This window comes from Suillus subalutaceus (assembly GCF_016647625.1).
Source record: "Suillus subalutaceus strain FC151 chromosome Unknown DFJ58scaffold_79, whole genome shotgun sequence".
Lineage (NCBI taxonomy): Eukaryota > Fungi > Basidiomycota > Agaricomycetes > Boletales > Suillaceae > Suillus > Suillus subalutaceus.
The window spans coordinates 131,350-148,898 of NW_024540328.1; the positions used below are offsets into that span (position 1 = coordinate 131,350).

General features: G+C 49.9%; 6 protein-coding genes across 6 annotated transcripts; 2 read left to right on the top strand and 4 right to left on the bottom strand.

The window, feature by feature from the left end:
- Positions 1-190: 190 nt before the first annotated feature.
- On the top strand, positions 191-3,172 carry DFJ58DRAFT_796240 (glycoside hydrolase family 47 protein). The gene is made up of 18 exons (XM_041390574.1): positions 191-363; positions 421-504; positions 556-703; positions 810-897; positions 960-1,017; positions 1,074-1,358; positions 1,406-1,464; positions 1,513-1,587; positions 1,660-1,663; positions 1,709-1,735; positions 1,782-1,894; positions 1,945-2,148; positions 2,204-2,296; positions 2,354-2,395; positions 2,451-2,640; positions 2,697-2,757; positions 2,813-2,832; positions 2,884-3,172. The coding sequence occupies exons 1-18, from the start codon at positions 301-303 to the stop codon at positions 2,932-2,934; spliced, it is 1,665 nt and encodes a 554-aa protein (XP_041242133.1). The 5' UTR covers positions 191-300; the 3' UTR covers positions 2,935-3,172.
- On the bottom strand, positions 3,127-4,108 carry DFJ58DRAFT_796246 (uncharacterized protein). Its single transcript, XM_041390575.1, has 2 exons — positions 3,529-4,108; positions 3,127-3,474 (listed from the first exon to the last, which is right to left on the bottom strand). Exons 1-2 carry the CDS (start codon positions 3,917-3,919, stop codon positions 3,311-3,313), a joined length of 555 nt encoding a protein of 184 aa, XP_041242134.1. The 5' UTR covers positions 3,920-4,108; the 3' UTR covers positions 3,127-3,310.
- Positions 4,109-4,905: 797 nt separating this feature from the next.
- On the bottom strand, positions 4,906-7,174 carry DFJ58DRAFT_705045 (ammonium transporter). The gene is made up of 7 exons (XM_041383698.1): positions 6,950-7,174; positions 6,873-6,885; positions 6,752-6,822; positions 6,277-6,693; positions 5,808-6,221; positions 5,442-5,758; positions 4,906-5,392 (listed from the first exon to the last, which is right to left on the bottom strand). Exons 1-7 carry the CDS (start codon positions 6,987-6,989, stop codon positions 5,162-5,164), a joined length of 1,503 nt encoding a protein of 500 aa, XP_041242135.1. The 5' UTR covers positions 6,990-7,174; the 3' UTR covers positions 4,906-5,161.
- Positions 7,175-7,288: 114 nt separating this feature from the next.
- On the top strand, positions 7,289-8,610 carry DFJ58DRAFT_906785 (regulator of chromosome condensation 1/beta-lactamase-inhibitor protein II; the record flags this gene model as incomplete). The annotated part of the gene is made up of 2 exons (XM_041395029.1): positions 7,289-8,402; positions 8,443-8,610. The coding sequence occupies exons 1-2, from the start codon at positions 7,350-7,352 to the stop codon at positions 8,608-8,610; spliced, it is 1,221 nt and encodes a 406-aa protein (XP_041242136.1). The 5' UTR covers positions 7,289-7,349.
- Positions 8,589-9,255, bottom strand: DFJ58DRAFT_467131 (uncharacterized protein). Its single transcript, XM_041380525.1, has 5 exons — positions 9,153-9,255; positions 9,037-9,098; positions 8,899-8,980; positions 8,825-8,839; positions 8,589-8,765 (listed from the first exon to the last, which is right to left on the bottom strand). The coding sequence occupies exons 1-5, from the start codon at positions 9,174-9,176 to the stop codon at positions 8,700-8,702; spliced, it is 249 nt and encodes an 82-aa protein (XP_041242137.1). The 5' UTR covers positions 9,177-9,255; the 3' UTR covers positions 8,589-8,699.
- Positions 9,256-10,313: 1,058 nt separating this feature from the next.
- Positions 10,314-10,920, bottom strand: DFJ58DRAFT_842918 (uncharacterized protein; the record flags this gene model as incomplete). The annotated part of the gene is made up of 3 exons (XM_041392890.1): positions 10,314-10,546; positions 10,660-10,731; positions 10,785-10,920. 3 exons carry the CDS (start codon positions 10,918-10,920, stop codon positions 10,314-10,316), a joined length of 441 nt encoding a protein of 146 aa, XP_041242138.1.
- Between the last annotated feature and the right edge of the window lie 6,629 nt (positions 10,921-17,549).

The window sequence follows — 17,549 nt, forward strand, 5'->3', positions numbered from 1 at the left end:
TCTGCGGGAAACTTGAAGGGCGGCCAAGGATTTAATTATTGAATATGTAGTAAACTGACGAACAAATTAGTATAGAGTTGTTTCTCTCATCGACAATGGACATCGACAATAAAATGGAAAGGTACGTCATACTGTGTCACAGCCGCGTCACGGCCGCGTCACGGCCGCGTCACGCCGCGTCACGGCCGCGTCACGGCAGGCGGACCGCGTCAAAATACCAAGGTGGTCTACCCCAGGCCTAGGCAAGTATAAAAGGTTGCCCACGTATTGTAGCTTGGTTCACCTTTGTCACTCGCAGTCATGGAAGAACCAGGAGTTAGACAAAGAAAGAAAGCAGCTACTGGGTCGTCGCATGGTCACGAAGTGCGCATTTGACAGTTGCTTTGGTCACTGACATCCTAATGACTTGCACCAATGCAGACGGGCAGTGATGCCAAGTCCGGCTCAGCATTTCCGAAAGTATATGTGTTATTAGCCGCTGTGTTGGTTTTGGCACTTTACAATGTCTGTATAAGATACTTTTAAACTTAGCGAATTCTACTTACCCATTACTAGTTTCTAGCTCTAGTAAAGAGACCGCTCAATCAGTTCCTCGGTGCACCTACCAGACATCTACCAGGAGTTCGAACAAATTATGTCCCCACCTTCACGGTGGACGAAGCAAAACAAGACGCAGTGGTAGAGGCCTTTAAAGTAAGAAAACGTGTATTTGCTCAGCCTGCCATGAACTAACACCTCACCTTAGCATGCGTGGCTTGCATACGGTAATGCGAAATCCATGTAATTATGGGCCAAATGACTGATTTCAGTAGAAAGAGATGCTATGGGTGACGACGAGTACCACCCAATCTCACACGCTGGCTCAAACTTAACTAAAGCAGGGGGTATTGGTATACCGTAGTAGACTCTATCGACACGATGATTATCATGGGGCTGGAGGACGAGTATCAGCGTGCAAGGGCATGGGTGGCAGACAAGCTCTCATTTGAACGGGATGGCAATTTGAACACCTTCGAGGTGAGCAGAAATATCTTCATAGCGCAATGGCGACTTGATGTGTTTTCGATCATCAGACAACAATTAGAGTCCTGGGAGGCTTACTGTCTGCATACCATTTGTCTGGGGAAGACCCTGTGTTTCTCGAGAAGGCCGAGGAACTCGGTAGCCGCATTCTACCCGCTTTTGAGACAGAGTCTGGTCTTCCATTATCACTAATCAATCTGGCGCTTCGAGAAGGCGTGCCAGATAAAGATAATAGTGGGTTTATCAGTACTGCCGAGGCTTCAACATTACAACTCGAATTCCGCTATCTGGCGTACCTTACCGACGAGGATACCTATTGGGAGAAGCCTGAAAAGGTGAGTATCTTGCTTAGGGTTCTGCGCTAGATCCTACATTGTCTCAGGTAATGGCCGTCCTGAGGGCAAGCGAAACGCCAAGCGGGCTAGCCTCCATCTTTGTTGAGTATGTCTTGAATTCATAAAATCGCCAAGCATACAGCTTATATGCCAGCTCGAAAATGGGTCGCTACCAAACTTCGTCGATTCGACTCGGATCTCGCGGGGATTCTTACTATGAATATCTACTGTGAGTGAACATAATGTAAGTTTAACGTGCTCTTATCTTTGAGTCACAGGAACAATACTTGCAAACTGTAAGCATAGTATACAGGAAATATTGATGTCGGAAAGTCTGATAATTCCCTTAGAACCAAACAGAGCTTGTATATCGCGAGGTATATTTGACAGTCTGATTCAAACATCATTCATTATACGTTTTAGATGTACGACACAGCGATGACAGGTATCCACACACACCTGGTACAGCGGGGGCTTTCCGGCCAGCTTCTCTATACCGCTGAGCTTAACCCGCAGCGAACCCAAAATGGGGAAATGTTAATTATATCTCGTTCTTCAATGACAATTGCCCTAACGTGATCGATAGCGGATGGCGTTTGGTCCCCAAGCAAGACCATCTCGTGTGCTTCCTTGGCGGTTCCCTTATGCTCGGTGCCACAACGTCCGGTGCCCTTGTTCACAATGTCTCGATTCCACCGCGAACCGACGAACTCACCGAACAAGGCGAACGTGATTGGCTTACAGGAGTAGAACTCATTAACACCTGTATGGCCACACATGACACCCAAACGTATGTTTCGATGTACCTTGGTAGTGTTTACATGTGCACTGAACATGGCAATCAGCGGCCTGGCGCCTGAAATTGCGCACTTCCGTATTCTGGGCGATGGGGTGGATAATTCAGTGGCTCCTGCGGACTGGTACATCAAAGGCGCGCGGTATGTTTACTCACTTGTCACATCGAGTCGCACGCTGACTTGCTTGTGAATTACCAGCCCAAACGCCCCTCCTCCCTTTGATGCCCGGTACATCCTCCGGTATGTTTGGTTCTGTTCCGTCGTTCATTCTTGAGGGATTCAACTTGTACTGCAGCCCGGAAACTGTCGAATCCATCTTCATTGCCTTCAGGCTCACCGGTGATCCCAAGTATCGCGATTACGGCTGGGCGATATTTCAGGCCATCGAAAAGCATTGCCGCATCCCAACAGGCGGGTACGCGAGCGTGATAAATGTGGATCAAGTTCCTGTGGAGTATGACGATAAAATGGAGACTTTCTTGATGGTGTGTGGCTCCCCGCCCTTCCCACATGATCGTGGCTGACTCAGTTTTCTTGTCAGAGCGAAACATTAAAGTATCTGTATCTACTCTTTGCGGATTCAAGTGTGCTTCCTCTAAATGGCGAGTCCCTTGTTCAATTGACAAGACGTAGCTCATGTATCACATTGTTTCACAGAATATGTCTTCAACACGGAGGTAAGCCTGAAACATACATCTGTCATTCCGCATATACTCAAATTTGGACAGGGGCATCCTTTGCCCGTATTTAATCCAACTATACGCACCGGCTTTTCGTAATTGTTCGCGCTGTGCTATCGTCAGATTGTCTGAGTTTAATATTATTGGCCGACTGGTGTATCTAGCTGCTTGCAGTCGCATCGACACATACTTGGGCAATTTCGGCTACACCATTTGTAGCAGTTGCACCACCAACAACACCGGCGCACTCGAAACACCGGCGGTATCCAACACCAATCAATATATTAATTGTCAAAGTCCAAATAAACCATCCAGTTCAGTAAGTAGAATTATAACGAGGACCAAGACAATATGACGTGGATCTCGAAGATGTAACGTGAGTTCGTAATGAATGAAAGTAGGAATGATTTAAGTCGTCATGGGTGTGGTATGATGTGGTGTGGTACTGATCAAATGTCAAACACAATAGCAGAATCTAAAGGGTCAAAGCAGCAGCCTGAGCATACGACAGGCCTTTGCAAGCGGGTGATTCCGGGGCAAGCGAGATGAACTCCCAAGGCTCATTGATCTCAATGTCATGTCCAAAGTCATCAAGAGCAATGACCGAACGGACAGGCGGGAGGACCTCGAAGTCAGCATCTATATACAACTCCGAGTCAGTATTGTGATGAATGAAATCTGGCAGCACCGTACCTTGCGCCTTGGATGGCTTCTTGGTCTTGAACGTCACGAAATCCGCAAGCGCCATCATCGAGAAACCAGACTTGGTCCTCGTCACTGGTGCAACATTAACGGGGCGCCCCGATCCAATGAGTATACGAGAGTCAGGCTCATCGCCATCCCAGAGTTCCAAGCTGGCCCTCTTAGCAGCCCGGCTCGCGTGCCCCTGCTTGGGCGCTGGTGCTGGTACTCCCCCAGCCGCTCTCTCCTTGCGCTCCTTCACTTGCGCATGCTCCCGCCGCTCCTTCGTCTGGTGCCTAGCGCGCTCGTAGGCACGCTGGTCCTTTCCACCGACGTCAGTGAGACGATTGTTAACCGTCTCATGCGACTGTTCTAAGGATTTCTCGGAGGTTGTGGTAGACATATGGAAGACATCAATGACAGTGTCTCACTTATATAGATAGTGGAAGCGATATCCCACGGTGACGGCGGCGACGGAAGCATTGCCTCTGAGGGTCAGGAGATGTCAGGATCACGGCTACTGGTCTGAAGCGGATGTGTCAGTAGCTGAGATTAGCTCCCTTTACCAAGAAGGCTACTGACGAACGTTGTCATGACCGAAAGCACTCCACCGAAGATGACGCGAAACAGAAAACTCCGATCGTATACAGTGTCACGTGTCAATGATAAATCACTGACTCGGCTCCGCCTTCTAAACCATGACGGTGGCGAATTGGCTCTTGTCGCTTCTTATAGAGCTCGTATGTTTTACTGTCGTGACAAGCTCTTCATTCGGGAGTCGGGACTGCAACAACAATCACAAACTCTCCCGGACATTGGCCCTAAGACAGCTTGTTTTCTCAACACCGGTTTCTGATACCTTCCACAGTCGATCCTGTGCAGGTCGCAGTCTCTTTGCGTGGTCCTCAAGTTACGGTGACTGATGGCCAACAAAATCGCCATCTCTTTTTGATCGAGTTTCTGCTGGCTTCATTCCATGACTCAGCGTCTGCATCCAGACGGTGTGAATGCGCATTTACCCGCAATGAACGTTTGAACCCCGGTGGACCTGGCCCTGGGTGAGGGTTAAGGAAAATCCTAAAATCTGTGGTGATCGTATATTTGTCTACTATTGCATGGAGGAGGATGACGGACCTGTGCCTGACACCATGTTCGATTGGAGGAATCCAGCATATGCGAAGAGTTTAAATCCCCTCTGTTCTTGCAAATATCCTGCTGCTCACTATAAGCAGCATCCTTTACTTCAGCTTGTCGTATGTCTTTTTTGGCGCGTGGCTTCCGTTTATTCTTGGAACGAGAACGACTTAACTTGACATGGTTAGGTGTCCTTTGTTGTAAATACGGTGATGGTTTAATGTCCAGACAGATGTTGGCTCAGAACCGACAGACTAGAACCTTGGCTGCACATGTTTTGATATTGTGATGTAGTGAGGACACCAGTAGTAGATGTTGAGTATATGTACCATTATTTATGTGGATATGCTCTTTTCGTGGGATGCGCTATAGCCAAGTGAAGTACAGAAGGTTAGCAATGTGCCCCTCCCAATAATTATGCCGGGAAGTAGGAATAGAAAAGAGAGTGAAGACTGGTGCATGCAATCACCGAAAACGGTAAACGAAGGAAGATGATGAAATATATCTGCAATTAAGAAGAGGCCGCGTCGGTCTGGGGGAGCTCGAGGGATTTCTCAGCAGTACTATCGGAACTTGGTTCTTCGGTGCGTAAATTTTGACCTTGATCATGTTGCGCGAGGTCTGGTTGACCGTGTCTGTCACCAGCGGCGTTGGGTCGGTGTGCACCTATACCGTTGCCAAATGCCGTCCAGTCCATGAAGTCACGCCGTACTTCAATGTAGTCGTTCGCAAATTCACCGATCTAGACTCTTATTAGACTGATAGAAAATCAAGAGTGTGACAAGGCTTACCTCGACTTCGTCCAGACCGAGTTTCTCACCCTCGGCCGTTGTGCGTAGGTGGAGGCCAGGGATAGCGTTGACGCACTTGACGATGAGAGCAGTAACAACGAACGCGTATGAACACGTCGCGCAAATATAGGCAACTTGTATGTAAAGCTGTTTCCAATGGTGGTCGACCCAGCCACCAGGGACATTTGTGTTGACGCCATCCAGGGCGACGATGGAACGGGAAGCGAAAAATGCATTCGCCAAGAGACCCAAGATCCCGCCGACAGCGTGCTCAGCAAAAAGATCGAGTGCATCATCCATACGAAGAAGAAATTTAACTTAGGGTTGTGTCAATAAATGCACTCTCAAGCAACCCAATAGTCTTACTTTTAGTTGCGTAATTGCACACAGCACCAGTGATTATGCCCATGATTACTGCTGCCCATGGATGGATGAATCCTGAAGCAGGCGTTGCTGCTACGAGACCAGCAATAGTTCCAGAGCAGAACCCGACCATAGTATATTTGCGCTCCAGACGATAGTCGAGAAGGCACCACACGATACCGCCAAACGCAGCAGCGAGCATTGAGTTCCACACCGCCATGATGGCACGCAAATTCGCCCCAAAAGCGCTACCGCCATTGAAACCTAGCCATCCAAACCAGAGCATAAATGTACCCAGGTTAACCATGGAGACGTTGTGCGGTCTGAAGTTCAAGAGTTCCTCCTCCTGCCTGCGGCCAAGCACCCAGGCATAGGCAAGTCCTCCTACCCCGCTTCCGATCTCCACGGGGCCTCCACCTTTTAGATGAAAAAGATGTCAGAATACATACAGCAGTGAAGATAATTAATTAACCTGCATAATCGAGAACGCCGTATTTAAAGGCCCATCCATTTATATTCCATGGCCAACAAGCGAGAGGGCAATAAACTAAGGTCATCCACAAAAACGTAACAACCATAGCCGGGAGAACCCGTCCACGCTCGGCGATCCCTCCCATCAGGATTCCTACTGTGACGCATGCGAATTCCATCTGGTAGAATGCATATAACAGGTCAGGAATTAGTGGGGAACCTGGTGACGGGTCACCAAGGACATCCATCAGGCCAAAGTGGGCAAGGTTGCCTATGAATCCATTGGTGGCAGTTGGCGAAAATGCCAGGGAGTAACCCCAGAAGTACCACTGAAAAATACAGACTGCATTGCTGGCAGTAACTGCCCAGATAAGGGTCAAAGCAGACTTTCTTCTTGCCAATCCGGAATATAGAAAGGCTGATATAACACCATAAGTGAGCGGATGGGAAATTCGGTGTGAGAGAGATTTGCGAACCGAGACCTGGTATCATGAAAGATACCATAGCACCCGCCACGATTATGAAAGAGACATCTCCACGGTCGAACCTGTGGTATACGATGAGAATACTACAACGGCAGAAATGCTATTGGCTCACTGAGTGGTATCTCCTGTTGCGCAAGATGATCAGCATCAATATTTTGCCTCGGTCTCTATGACGCTTGTGGAGCTCACTCTTCAAAATAGCATTCAAGATGCTCTCTTTGAGAACCATCACGTCGAATATAGTCTGGCAAGGAGATACGGGTAGTGCTGACTATTCAGGCAGTCACGTCTGTCCAACCGATAAACCAAGTCGCTGTGCTGGAACTTTACTAGGCCTTTGGGGCTTGACATGTTGAAAAGTTGAATGAATTTTCATTGGTCGGATAACGAACGACGCCAAGCTTAGATAAGAAGAAGGAGTGCCGCTCCTTGCACTGCACTCGGATGCGGCATGTGTGATCCGCTGCAGGAGTCTTGAGGACTTACATAACACAAAAAACATCAAAACATATCCATATACATGCACGATTTAGATTAATCAGTTTCTTTCAGTGATCACGATCAAGCCTGTAATACATCGTGCCCGTTCATGGAAGCCAGCGCTCAGACTCCATATCTACGTCTCTTAGCTGCTGGCTCCAACGCTCGCGGTCAGCTAGCCAATGGTTCTGATGACGATTCGCATACTTTCAAAGAGTGCCGCTTCATAAACTGCATAGAGGGCATCCTTCCTCCCAATACGCTCGGGATCTCGCAGCTTGTAACTGGAGCAAACCACACTCTCGCATTGTTGGAGTTTGATGACGGCCGAAGGGAGCTTTGGGGGTGCGGAGACGGACGCAAAGGGCAGCTGGGTCCAGAATACATGGAACAGTTGACAGAATTTACGCCGATCAGCATGCCCTTGTACAAATATTATGCTTCCCAAGGATACACCTGTTGTCTTATCGCTGCCGCTTGGGAGACATCATATCTTGTTTTAAAATTACCTTCCCGACCAGACGTGGTCATCTCGATGGGTTCGAATGACTTTGGGGCACTCGGTGTGGGCACAAAACAAGCTACGGCAACTCCAGCTGTTGTTTCGTTTGATCACCTCACCGTCGAGGGACGTTCTATCAATCCCAGTGAGCTCATTTTCGAGTCCATTGTTGCAGGACCTCGTCATGTCGCTCTTCATGTGCGAGCTGTTCTCAATAATGAGCATATGCTCATTGGCTGGGGTTTGGCCAGACATGGCCAACTAGGGGATACGAAGATCGTGAACTATGACCGCCCTCATATCATTTCCCTCGATATATCTCCAGATCCAGTGCAAACATGTTCTCTCGGTCTCCAACACACCGTCGTCTGCTACCAATCAGGGCGGACAACAGCCTTTGGGTCCAACAAGAAAGGACAACTCCATAAGATGGATTCTTGGGGACGTGTTCGACAGGTTGGGTGCACGTGGAATGGGACATACCTTCTCAGAGACGACAATGAAAATACCCTTCTATCCACGGGAAGTAATGCTCATGGTCAATTAGGTCGGGAGTCACAAGTCGAGGAGAACGAGGTTACTGTTGGACCTGTCGAATTTACCTTATCCCACGATGGCAAATTGCCTTCACTAAGATCCTTTGCTTGTGGCAGCGAACATGTGATAGCAGCGATCTCTCCCTCTGGCTCATCGGACACAGAAGTTTGGGGGTGGGGGGTGGAACGAGCACGGTAACTTAGGGCTGGACCATACGGATGATGTGTCGAAGCCCATCAAGATCTGGCCAGCAGAAGGACACGCGCTGGACGGAATAATTACTCGAGTATGGGCTGGAAATGGGACCAGTTGGATATTGTTACAAACATAATTATACAGCTCTATGCTGAAATGCGACGTATGCGTGACAAAAACGACAGCCAACTATTGAAGATACAGGGCTGGGTAAGAGAAAGGTCACTAATCATCTAAGAGGTCCATGTCGTTATGAATTTGCCGGACGGTGGTTTCCTTCGAAGCGGCCAGCTGTAACAAACAAATGAGCATCTCATAGAGGCAGTAGAGGACCTCGTAGAGTTTGATACCCTTCCTATCAATAACTTTGATGCAGAGTATCAGCTTGCAGGGTACAATAGAGGTCAGAACATGGGGGCCAAACCTGAGTAGCGTCCTTGGCTTCATTATAACGATGCAACAGGTTTATGTGTCTTGATACGATAGCCTCGGCGCTCTCGTCCTCACTGTAGATTAGCTCAAGGGGTCAGCGCGTTTCGTCGGAGTCGATTTCTGCTCCAACCCTATCCTCTTTTGTAGGACATCAATTTCTGCCTGAAGTTTATCGATGTATTCCTTTTGTTTCTATACATAAATAAATTTAAACACACTTGTTGTCCGACTTGAAATCTAACATACCTTGGCAGACGTCGTGGCATGCATGATAATTTGCTCTCCTGCAAAACGAATATGTAGAACTTCAGAATGACAGAAAGTGATGACGTGAATGCAACGCGTTGTTGACTCTTGTTTGTGCATCTGGGTTCCGTGCTTCGAAGCCCTATGCGTCAGCACTACTTGAATAGTTTCTCTAGCATTCAGGTATGTTGGGAATCACCCGTTCATTTTGAAGACATACACGACACACGAGACTAGTATTCATAATAAACCTTCGTATTCCAAATCAGCTCACCCTGCAGCCGCCCAATTTTTGCATGCATGCGCTCCAGCGAGTCCATGCCCATATGCACGTTCACAAGGCCTGGAATGCCCTCCTGAACACTCTTGCGCAAGTATTCATCGTCCATCTGCGTCACCGACCAAACGCGTTTTGTCACAACCTCAACGGTAGCCAGCGCATCGCTTCCGATGAACGCATCAAATCCAGCACGAATCTGCGTTGTTACGGCTGTTGGTTCCGATGCATACAGTGCTGGAGGCTCGAGCATCTTACTGCTTGATACAATGGGCGTGCGCGCCCAACCTGGATAGACAGTCACGAACTGTGTGGCCATTCAGCGCCAACGACATCCCCTCCAACTCTCGATAAACCGCCTGCGCTGCGTTGTTATATACGACGTCGACGCGACCAAATGCATCTTTGGCCTGTGCGAAGACATAATTTACCTGCGCTTCGTTCGTTACGTCCAGACTCCAGGGGGAGTACTAGAAGCTGAGTGCGCGGATTATGGGCCGCGAGGCCATCAAGGACGGAGGGCTTGCACAGAGTTATGACGGCAATCTCGCCGTTACGCAGGGCCTCTTCCACCATCGCCCTGCTAAACCCAGAGGAAGAACCGGTAACTATGCTCAGTCAGTGACTCGCATGTGCACCAACTCACTGAACCAAACTCGAGGAGTGGATTGTGCCATAATTGTTCTGTTTGTTTGCTCGTCGAGAGTACGTAAAGTATTATATAGTACAAATGTTTCAGGTTCGTGACACTAATCGTGTCACTCAATCGATTTGCCGGACTCGAGGGGCAAAGATATCATAAACGGATGTCTTCGAGGTTTTTGATGCTATTCATTCCACGGTCCTAATGGTTCGCGTGCATCTGTCATTCATGTGATGGAGTCCTAGTGACGCCAGTACCAAGCTAGTCGGTAGATGGCCAATAGTCGCTTGCCAAGGCCATGGATGCCATGGATCATGTTGGGTAAGGTGGGTAGAACTAAGCTGGGAAACGTGAGTAGCGATGAGGAAGGGTGGGTACGACCAGAATGAGCGACTGGGGTTTGGGAGCGGGAGCGCTGGATGCGCGCTTGGAGGGTTTGGAAGGTGTGGAGGTTGTCGATGAAATCGGTTAATGCTAGGCAGATGAGGGAGTGTGTTGCTCATCGCGGGAAGCAGAGAACCGATGCGATTGTGGCGTGCTTGCAGTTTGTCATGTTCTATGGTTTATTTGCAAGTTCGGTGTTGTACGTTCTCCATAGCTCGATAAGTTCGTGTTAGTCCCATATGTTGCGAACTCGTCGTATATACCAAGTCCGTGGCCTGGGTATATCCATCATCATCAATATCATCACCTGCTAAGCAAACCGACTCACTCACCTGGGCATCGGCAGCGTCCGCTGTTGCAGGACTGGGTATCCACAGGTTAACAACCGCACACCCGCGGTAGAGTGTACTTGAGCAGTTCTTCTGGAGCATCGGTGCCTTGGCGAGCATTCTCTTGAAAGGCATTGGAAGAAAAAGGACGTGCAGTACGAATTGCATAGCAGATGTGGTGGATTTTGTAAGAAAGTGGAGGAGGGGCTGGGGGGACGTATACTTGAGGAATTGTCAGTATCTAGGTATTTGAATCAAATGAAGAATGATACCGAATGTAGATTGATCCCATCCTCAAACTATTTATGTGATAGCCGTGCAATGGTATCTGATCTAGAGAGCCCAGGACACACGGATACGGCAGCAATGTTGGACTTTTGCACCCTGTCACTGACGACGTAGATGGTGGAATCGTCTGTCTTTGGTATCTGCCCGACTGACGGAAGTGCATCTAGGACACATTGGAGATAGCGGGTGATCGGTGGGTGCGACGAGGAGAAGTGTGTATATTAAGTTAATGGTGCAAATGAGGTTATTATAGCCGCAACTGATGATGGAACTTAGCTGTTGATACTCGTGAGCGCTTGAGCAAAGATGATAGCATCCAGTCTAGTCTCCGGAAGCAGAATGAACGGACGAAAAAGCAGCCATCATGACGTATAAACACTTGATCAGGGCCTGCTTGAGTGCATAGGATCGATCTTGGTACTGATCAGAACCCTTAAGTAGTCCAAGTCGATGGACAATTAGATCGTTTCTTTATTCCACACCCCTCGAGGCTTGTACTAATAACGGCCTGTTATTTTATATAAATGGGTGATGTAGGACCCTTCCTAATTTTTGCACCTTGTCGCTGACAACGTGGATGGTGGAGTCGTCTGTCTTGGGTACCTGCCTGCCCGAACACGCAGGAGATGGCGAGTGGAAATGACCATTTGAAGGGAGTGCCAGTCTTCTTGTGGAAAATGCAGAAATGTTGGAGGTGACCTGGAGGTTGGGGTGCGGTGGCTGCGTAGAAAGGGTTGACGACGTTGATGATGCATTGATACGTATCTCGCGTTCGGTGGGTGCAACGAGCTCGAGAAGGGTGAGAATGATGCTAGTCAGGCGTTAGGACAGCAGGACTCTAAGCCCTAGCTATGTAGCTGTTGATGCGCAGATGATAGCAATGTTGTTGTGAGGAAGTGCGCTTGAAGCTTTGAAGCTTTGAAGCTTAAGCTTGAGCGCTCGAGCTTGAGGCCTGAGGCCTATGAGGTCCGAAGATGATGCAATGGACAAGTCCGACAAGCACTGCTGAAACTATTTTTGTCACAATCTAGTAAAGCTATGTAGATTCGACGAACCACCAGAAGAACGTGGTCGAAATTCAATTAATGCTTAAGCGCTTAGCGCTTATCGCTTGCACAACTGCAACAAATAGGCGTTAATGGCCCTCTGTTATTTTATACGACTCTTATTTTACTTCGCTTCAACTGCTTATTCACAATGACTCGGAGCAAAGGCAAATCGTCGAGGGGTTCCACTCAACAAACCCACACATCTAGCGAAGGAACAGCTCGTGAAAGTGCGGTATGTGGTTTTGAGGGTCACTTAATTAACTCCACTTCAAACACTGACATCGACGCATCCTTCGTCTAGCACCGACCCCGTGGCAGAGTCGGTCGGTTTCTGGAGAAGGTTAAGGGCGGCGTGAACAAGCTAAGAACCTCTGTGAGTCGACGAGCATGCTTGATGAGTGTCCTGGAATACGACTCAGATTGCCATAAGCGCTCGAAGGATTCCCGTAGCCACAGCCCTGTTCCCCCGAATGTCAATCATGACCATGCTTCATCGACCTCGGTAGGTTCTCATGCTTTCACTCCAATTTCCGCGTTCTCTCTAAATTCTGATGGTCATACAGGTTCAGGCTACTCCATCTGCTGTAGAAGTGGAGGCTGATACCCAATCAGCACTTCAGGATACTCAAGAGGCTGCGAAGGACATGCGTTCACCTTCGGAACCTGCGGTAACCTTGGTTTCTGTTGTTCGAGGTGCACAAGAGGATCTCGATACTGCGGACAAGTTCCAGGACACTTATCTCAAACCCCTCAAGATATTCGACGATGTTATCAGGAAGATCGCGGATGTATGGACCCTCCTCTCGATCGAAACCGAACTAATTCCGTTCGACAGGTACATCCATATGCAAAGATGGCACTGGGCATATTGTCTTGTGCAGCCAAAGTATGTTTTCATTTTCTCTCTTCCTAGCTCCCACTGTTACTCAACAATCATCCGTACAGATTATTCTAGCGCAAATGAATCGCGACAAAGCGGTACGCGAACTTCTCAAGAAGATAGGTGAAGTTTACAGCTTCATAACGCAAGACGAGATGCTGGGCCAAATCTCGTCGATGCACGCTATCCTTGGAAAGATTTCTCAGCAGACTCGTGAATGCGCCCATTTTATCAAAAATTATTCGGAAACCAAAAACTTTTGTGAGTCTTAACAAGCTATTGCGCTCTGTACCGTCCTGAGCTTCCATCATAATCACAGGGATCAGACTTGGAAAGGATGTCCTCTCAGAAACGGACGACACGATCAAAAAGTACAATGATGTGTTTGAGGGGCTCATGCAAAACTTCCGGGACCAGGTTGCTCACGGCGTAGCCATAGGCGTCCGCGACATAGCCATACACGTCCATCGTATGGGTAAGCGTTCGGACGTCCTTGTAACTTGACATATATTCATACTTCTTCAGAAGAAATATTGGACCTTAGCAGTATGACTTATGCAGATGGCGCGGGATTAGATACCAGAAAAGAATGCCTTCAAGGGACCCGCACGGAAATCCTTTCCGACACTATGGAATGGGTCAACAGCACTGGGGACAATGTTCAACGCGTGCTGTGGCTATCTGGCCCTGCAGGCAAGGGCAAATCGGCCATCGCCCACACCATTGCTAAGTGGGTCAATGACGTGGGAGGGCTTGGTTCGTGTTACTGTTTTGATCGTCAACGAGAAGCAGACCGTCGCCATGAAAAGATCTTTTCCACGATCGCGCGCGACCTGGCTGACCGCAATCCGGAGATGAGAAGGGCATTGGCAGATGCAGTTCAGGCCGCGAGTTCGCTCAAGAAGACGGCAGATATAATCCAACAGTGGCAGAAGCTTCTTATTGAACCATTGGAGAAGTCGACTGGGTCGACTGGGGAACCCATCGTGATCGTGATCGATGCACTGGACGAGAGCGGTGGAGTAGAGACACGGAAAGACCTCCTCAGCATTCTAGCTGGCAAACATCAAAACCCCGCTGTTCCAAAACTCACAGACCTCCCTGGCAACTTCCGTTTCATCGTTACCTCTCGACCCCTTGATGACATCAAAAACAAGTTTCGTGGTGTTCAGCATATTCGACAGATGTCGATGGATGATATTCCACGAGCAGATGCAGAGCGCGATATCCGTGCTTACGTATCCATGGAATTGGAAGGGCTGGATTTCCAGGATAGAGATTTCATAGTCCTCGCTGAGAAAGCTGATGGACTTTTCGAGTGGGCGCGTCTCGCCTGTGGATACATCAAAGAGTCCGATATGGTATATCCAAAGGATTGCTACGAGGCTGTGGTGTCACGCAATCCTGTTAAGAGAACCCCGCTGTTGCACGACATGTATCGCCTCATTTTAACAAATATCATACCCGGGGATAGATCTCTGCATTCGCAGGAATTGCGTTTGACTGCATTAGCGAGATTTCGCTCAGTGATGGGGCAAATACTAGGCACAGCTGAACCTCTTCCTTTAGCTTCCCTGAACGCCATGAGGCGCCATTTTCCAACGCAAAAGGACGATTTCGACGTGGAGCTTGTGGTAAAAAGGATGGGCTCCCTCCTCAGCGGGACCACCAACCCAGACTCCCCAATCCGACCCCTTCACGCCTCCTTCCATGATTTCTTGACGGACGAACGATCCAGCGGAGAGTTTTTCATCGACCTGTCAAAGGCCCAACGCGACCTTGCATTCGCCTCACTTCGAGTGATGAAAGACGGTCTTCGCTTCAATATCTGTGATTTAAAGTCATCGTATCTGCCCAATAGCGAAGATCCCGGGCTGCAAGAACGAGTTCGAAAATGCATTCCCCCACATCTGTTATATTCCTCTCGATTTTGGACGTCGCACGTACGAACCACAGCCTTCGACAAGGAGCTCGCGAAAGAAGTTAAATTGTTCTTCGACCACGAGCGGGTGTTTTTCTGGCTGGAGTCACTCGCCCTGACCAATGCGCTCAGCGGTGCAGTCGGTGCCCTTCCGCCCATTGCCCAGTGGCTGAAGGTGAGCACATTGCTACTACGTGTCAGATAAAGTGCTCATGTGCAACCACAGGGCCATCCGAAATTCAAAGATGTGTCGTCGACTGCAATGGACGTACAAAGGTTCATTCAAGTCTTCGGCAGGATGGTTTTACACAGCACGCCACATCTGTATGTATCAGCACTCCCATTCTTGCCTGTCAACTCTTCGCTATCGAGAAAGTTTTCTGCACGGTTTCCCAATATTCTTCTTGTAGCATCTGGACGTGATATGAACTGGCCGGCTGTTCAAACCGTGCTCAGGGGGCACACTTCTTCAGTAGTGTCGGTCTCATTCTCGCCGGACGGCACTCGCATCGTCACTGGTTCGCACGATAACACTGTTCGGCTGTGGGATGCAGGGACGGGGGAGCCAGTCGGCGAGCCCTTGCGGGGGCACACTGATTTAGTAACGTCGGTCTCGTTCTCGCCGGACGGCACTCGCATCGTCACTGGCTCGGAGGATAAGACTGTTCGGCTGTGGGATGCAGGGACGGGGGAGCCAGTTGGTGAGCCCTTGCGGGGGCACACTGAATCAGTTTTGTCGGTCTCATTCTCGCCGGACGGCACTCGCATCGTCACTGGTTCGCACGATAACACTGTTCGGCTGTGGGATGCAGGGACGAGGGAGCCAGTCGGTGAGCCCTTGCGAGGGCACACTGATTCAGTTTTGTCGGTCTCGTTCTCGCCGGACGGCACTCGCATCGTCACTGGTTCGGACGATGACACTGTTCGGCTGTGGGATGTAGGGATGGGGGAGCCAGTCGGTGAGCCCTTGCGGGGGCACACTGAATCAGTTTTGTCGGTCTCATTCTCGCCGGACGGCACTCGCATCGTCACTGGTTCGCACGATAACACTGTTCGGCTGTGGGATGCAGGGATGGGGGAGCCAGTCGGGGAGCCATTGCGGGAGCACACTGAATCAGTTTGGTCAGTCTCATTCTCGCCGGACGGCACTCGCATCGTCACTGGTTCTTCGGATAAGACTGTTCGGCTGTGGGATGCAGGGACGGGGAAGCCAATCGGTGAGCCCTTGCGGGGACACACTTATTCAGTTTTGTCGGTCTCGTTCTCGCCGGACAGCACTCGCATCGTCACTGGTTCGCACGATAAGACTGTTCGGCTGTGGGATGCAGGGATGGGGGAGCCAGTTGGTGAGACCTTGCAGGGGCACACTGAATCAGTTTGGTCAGTCTCATTCTCGCCGGACGGCACTCGCATCGTCACTGGTTCGGAGGATACGACAGTTCGGCTGTGGGATGCAAGGACGGGGAAGCCAGTCGGTCAGCCCTTGCGAGGGCACACTGATGTAGTAACGTCGGTCTCATTCTCGCCGGATGGCACTCGCATCGTCACTAGTTCTTCGGATAAGACTGTTCGGCTGTGGGATGCAGGGACGGGGGAGCCGGTCGGTGAGCCCTTGCGGGGGCACACTCATTCAGTAACGTCGGTCTCGTTCTCGCCGGACGGCACTCGCATCGTCACTGGCTCATGGGATAAGACCGTTCGGCTGTGGGATGCAGGGACGCGGGAGCCAGTCGGTGAGCCCTTGCGGGGGCACACTCATTCAGTTTTGTCAGTCTCGTTCTCGCCGGATGGCACTCGCATCGTCACTGGTTCGCACGACAAGACTGTTCGGCTCTGGGATGCAGGGATGGGGGAGTCAGTCGGTGAGCCCTTGCGGGGGCACACTGCTTCAGTTTTGTCGGTCTCATTCTCGCCGGACGGCACTCGCATTGTCACTGGTTCGCACGATAACACTGTTCAACTGTGGGATGCAGGGACGAGGGAGCCAGTCGGTGAGCCCTTGCGGGGGCACACTGATTCAGTTTTTTCGGTCTCGTTCTCGCCAGACGGCACTCGCATCATCACTGGTTCTTCGGATAAGACAGTTCGGCTGTGGGATACAGGGACGGGGAAGCCAGTCGGTGAGCCCTTGCGAGGGCACACTCATTCAGTTTGGTCGGTCTCGTTCTCGCCGGACGGCACTCGTATCGTCACTGGCTCGGAGGATAGGACTGTTCGGCTGTGGGATGCAGTGATGAGCCAGCCGTCGCAACAGCGCACCAAGTCAGATCACCCAGCATTCTCGGACGAACATCGTACGATCGAGGCTACCACTACCATGACATCGAGCACTTTGAACAATCAGTTCATTTGTTTCTCACCAAACTCCATCCATGCGCTACGCAATGCTTCCGAGTTAATAGAGGGAGCATCCCATAGCGACCGTAGTTCGGTCCCCTTGTTCCTGAATAGTGACAGTGGATGGGTGGCAGGCCCCAAACGTAGGCTGTTATTCTGGGTACCACCCGCTTCTCGACATTCACTTTGGAGCTATGGCACTGCATTAGTGATACCAAGCGGTCCTGAGCTTGATTTGAGCCGCATGGCACATGGGCAACACTGGCAAAAGTGTCGAGAGGAGTGAGTC

Bases quoted from the DNA above. Each gene is read 5' to 3' on its own strand.
- DFJ58DRAFT_467131 (XM_041380525.1), bottom strand. From the start codon at position 9,176: ATGCATGCCACGACGTCTGCCAAG. The intron at 9,099-9,152 runs GTATGTTAGATT...ATTTATGTATAG, and splicing joins ATGCCACGACGTCTGCCAAG to AAACAAAAGGAATACATCGA. The intron at 8,981-9,036 runs GTTGGAGCAGAA...GCTAATCTACAG, and splicing joins GTCCTACAAAAGAGGATAGG to TGAGGACGAGAGCGCCGAGG.
- DFJ58DRAFT_796246 (XM_041390575.1), bottom strand. From the start codon at position 3,919: ATGTCTACCACAACCTCCGAGAAATCCTTAGAACAGTCGCATGAGACG. The intron at 3,475-3,528 runs GTACGGTGCTGC...AGTTGTATATAG, and splicing joins GAAGCCATCCAAGGCGCAAG to ATGCTGACTTCGAGGTCCTC.
- DFJ58DRAFT_796240 (XM_041390574.1), top strand. From the start codon at position 301: ATGGAAGAACCAGGAGTTAGACAAAGAAAGAAAGCAGCTACTGGGTCG. The intron at 2,396-2,450 runs GTATGTTTGGTT...CTTGTACTGCAG, and splicing joins GATGCCCGGTACATCCTCCG to CCCGGAAACTGTCGAATCCA. The intron at 2,641-2,696 runs GTGTGTGGCTCC...TTTTCTTGTCAG, and splicing joins AAATGGAGACTTTCTTGATG to AGCGAAACATTAAAGTATCT.
- DFJ58DRAFT_705045 (XM_041383698.1), bottom strand. From the start codon at position 6,989: ATGGTTCTCAAAGAGAGCATCTTGAATGCTATTTTGAAGA. The intron at 5,759-5,807 runs GTAAGACTATTG...CACAACCCTAAG, and splicing joins GTGCAATTACGCAACTAAAA to TTAAATTTCTTCTTCGTATG. The intron at 5,393-5,441 runs GTAAGCCTTGTC...ATAAGAGTCTAG, and splicing joins TCGGTCTGGACGAAGTCGAG to ATCGGTGAATTTGCGAACGA.